The sequence below is a fragment of the Chionomys nivalis genome, chromosome 10 (genome assembly GCF_950005125.1).
Source record: "Chionomys nivalis chromosome 10, mChiNiv1.1, whole genome shotgun sequence".
Taxonomy (NCBI): Eukaryota; Metazoa; Chordata; class Mammalia; order Rodentia; family Cricetidae; genus Chionomys; species Chionomys nivalis.
Genome location: NC_080095.1, coordinates 68,752,071 through 68,755,433, shown reverse-complemented (window position 1 = coordinate 68,755,433; position 3,363 = coordinate 68,752,071). Strand labels below are relative to the sequence as shown.

The following is a 3,363-nucleotide window of genomic DNA, read 5'->3' as shown; positions in this document are numbered from 1 at the left end:
CATTGCATATTCATCCGCCCTTTGGCACCTAGACAAATCCCATCTCTTCTGAATAATCCTTAAAGCCTTCCTGCTGGAATGGGACACAGTCACCTAAATCTTCTAATGTCAGTCCTTGTGTGACCCAATCTAATAGAAATTCCTCAATTTCTTCACCTGTAAAATGAAATAATATTTACCACATAGATCACTGAAGGATTTAAGATATGATAGAATAAGCATAGCTGCCCACAACATGCAGAAAACAACACATCTGTCTCCATCCATGTCCCCTTGTAGAAGTCTACAGATGTTTGCTGTTGTCCATGTTTCTCATTCTCTCTTCTGTATTCTCAGTTTCAGCACAGCCTTGAACCCTTTATTGAACAACATAATCTAATCTTCTCAGTGACACAGAAAATAATTTAGGATGTCTCATATGATCTACACAATAAAACTTTATTCGGTGGAGCAAAGATGCTCAGTCACAGCTGTTGAAGGGGGCATGCTTCTCTCTCTCCTTCATCTTCGTTTTTGTGCTCCTTCTGATTTCTACTAAAAATGTTGATGGGTTTGATCACACCTGACAGAAGACCTGGCAGCCCCTGGAGAATTCCATCTTTGCGATGCAACATGCTCCGGGAAACGGAAAAATCTGCAACCGCTCTTCCCCGAAAGGATTGAAATTCTGCATTCTCTTTAGTTGACAATTGACTGGAACATGTTGCAAAGAAGTGCCAGGCCTCAATGAGGTGTAAAATCCTGACTGTATTAGCTAGTTATTTAGAGAGATGTGAAGATGCTCTTGCCAACATACATTCAATTTAGGCCTTGGATGCTTCACATGATCTCCCAGGCAGCACTTGTTTGGAAATGTTGGAATTTAATTTCAAAGTTTCCTATTTGCTTTTTGTTCTGATTTTTAAAAGCTGCAACAACTCTTTAGTTCTGCAAAGCAGTGACTTCAGAGTTAACTTTGATGTTTATTTCTAGATCTATGTGCTTGTACAAAAAGTGTGAAGGAAACCATCCTATCTTGATTTTTTTATATTTTATTGTCTTCTAATTTTTATCATTAATCTGAAACTCTCTCAGTCTCCAAATGCTAAATAAAGAATTCCAATGATTCTTTTGTAGAGATGATCTTTTCCAGTACATACCTTTGGATTAGCTACATGATTCATGAGTAATTTTTTATTAATAGGCTACAAGGCTCCTGACTGACACTGAAATGTCTTCCTATCCATTCACCACAGGTGGCAAATGGCAAGACCCACCTAAGCCACATACAACCAAAATTCTCCTTTGACCAGCAAATAAGCACCTATGTTTTTAATAAAAACCATTTCGTATTATCAGAAATTAATATTTAATACAGTGGCAAAATATGCTTGTTTGCATATGTGGAAGCGTTTTATACATTTACTGTCATAGTACAAGGTTCAGAAAGCTCTGGACATGTTTGCACTCATGTTTGAGTTGAGTTTACCCAGGGCTCATAAGCTGGACAAGATCTCGGGGAGCCGATCACATATTCTACTCTATGATAACTTTCTCTTGACTTACTAAGTAGTCTTGGATGCTATGATTCAAGCTTATTTAGAAAAGTAGTGGAATAGTCCAACAAAACCATTATTTCAATGTCCTGGGAGGAAAGATGTCATCCTAGAATGAACGTAGCTCAATGATGAAGCAACAGTCAAGCGTCTCATTCTGGTCACTAAACAAACCTTCTGTAGCTCATCCATTCTAGAGAACTCAGAAGAAGCCCTAATAATGAAAGTAGCTCAGAGCTATGTCAGACATTCAGTCACCCTCTTAAAAAGTGAAATGACATCACAGTGAGCTTCTGCTCTTCTTGAGAAGAAAAATACTGCCATCTTACTTCAGTCAAGACTTCTTCTGGTTTACTAGGGCCTCATGGGACTCAATGTGAGTAGTTAGGCAATCCAGGAGGAAGCCTTGATCTAGGGGAATAGGTGCCCAGGGCAGAGAGAAACAAGAGCTGAAAGGTAGTAGCTTGAAGAGGGATAGCCCTAGCCCAAGATGTCTGAGTGCAATATTCAAAACAAAGAGTGTAAAGAGTCTAATAGGGTCTATGCTGACTCATAAGTAAATAAGATTTCCCCTAGAGACTTCCAGATCTGCTAGAGAGTAAGTAGGTTTACAAACAACCACAATTCCTGTGTGAGAATAAAATAACTTTCTTAAGTCACACAGTTACACACACACACAAAAAAAAATAGGGTTAGAGGTCATTGAAAATGCCATAGTCATACATGACCTTAGGCACTCCACATAATGGAATGATATTCTTTGCATCTAGCAGAAACCTGGAAGAGAGAGTCACCTCCAAGAGTATGCTATAATATTATCAGTATTATGTTTTTAGAACTAATTTGAGAATTACATCATAGACACATGTGTTTTAAAACATTAGTAAACAGAAAAAATATGAATATATATTCTACCCTTCTAAAAATCATCCCACTAAGAATCAACCCCCTTGTGCCAGTGACTAAAACCTGCCAACATGGTTCATGACTCATCTCTACAAAACTCAGTGGTCTAAAAGAACAGTGAAGAAAAGTTTTCAACTATTTTTAGTCTTCCCCATTTCAACCTGCTGGAATGACTAATGACTGAAATTAAGGAGACGATTTGAAAGGTGTTTTTTTTTTCAGTCGATGGAAGGGGACTTTATTTGGTCCCAAGGTCATGGACCAGTTATGGCCCCAGCTTTATTTGACCTTCTTCTTGGGGCACTGGTTGTTGATGTGGCCGCACTTCTTGCGGCAGTTGACTGCACGGGGGTGCAGGGGTGACTTGCGGCAGATCATCTTGTCACAGTTGTACTTCTGGGCAAGCTGACGAAGGGACGGCTCGATGATGCCACCACGCAGACAAAGCACCAGGTACAAAGTGGACTCTTTCTGGATGTTGTAGTCCGACAGGGTCCGGCCATCCTCCAGTTGCTTGCCGGCAAATAGCAGCCTCTGCAGGTCAGGTGGGATGCCTTCCTTGTCTTGGATCTTGGCCTTGACATTCTCGATGGTGTCACTGGGCTCGACCTCAAGTGTGATGGTCTTGCCCGTCAGGGTCTTCACAAAGATCTGCATGTTGGCGTCTGCAACCCACTCGGTCGCCGCGTTGAAAAAAAAACTTGAAAGGGTTTTTTTTTTTAATTGAATATTGCTTCATATGCTGCTACTGTTTATACAGCATTCCATGGACTTTGGAACCAACAAACCTCGATGGGAATCCCAGCTCTACTATGTGGCCTTTGGATCATGACGAAATCTCTTCCTCCGTGGAAGATAAAGGGCAAAGGAAGATATGGAAAGGAAGATCAAAGGGCAAGATACTTTTTGGTGGTTTTAGGGA

General features: G+C 40.4%; 1 protein-coding gene across 2 annotated transcripts; it reads right to left on the bottom strand.

Moving 5' to 3' along the window:
- Positions 1-2,720: 2,720 nt before the first annotated feature.
- LOC130883094 (ubiquitin-like) lies at positions 2,721-3,123 on the bottom strand. 2 transcript variants are annotated; one of them, XM_057783298.1, is made up of 2 exons: positions 2,996-3,123; positions 2,721-2,908 (listed from the first exon to the last, which is right to left on the bottom strand). In XM_057783298.1, exons 1-2 carry the CDS (start codon positions 3,096-3,098, stop codon positions 2,721-2,723), a joined length of 291 nt encoding a protein of 96 aa, XP_057639281.1. In that variant the 5' UTR covers positions 3,099-3,123. The 2 variants fall into 2 exon arrangements, with proteins under 2 accessions (XP_057639281.1, XP_057639280.1); XM_057783297.1 differs by having other exon boundaries at positions 2,721-3,123.
- Positions 3,124-3,363: the final 240 nt, after the last annotated feature.

Excerpts from the sequence above, each read along its gene's own strand:
- LOC130883094 (XM_057783297.1), bottom strand. The coding sequence starts at position 3,098 with ATGCAGATCTTTGTGAAGACCCTGACGGGCAAGACCATCACACTTGAG.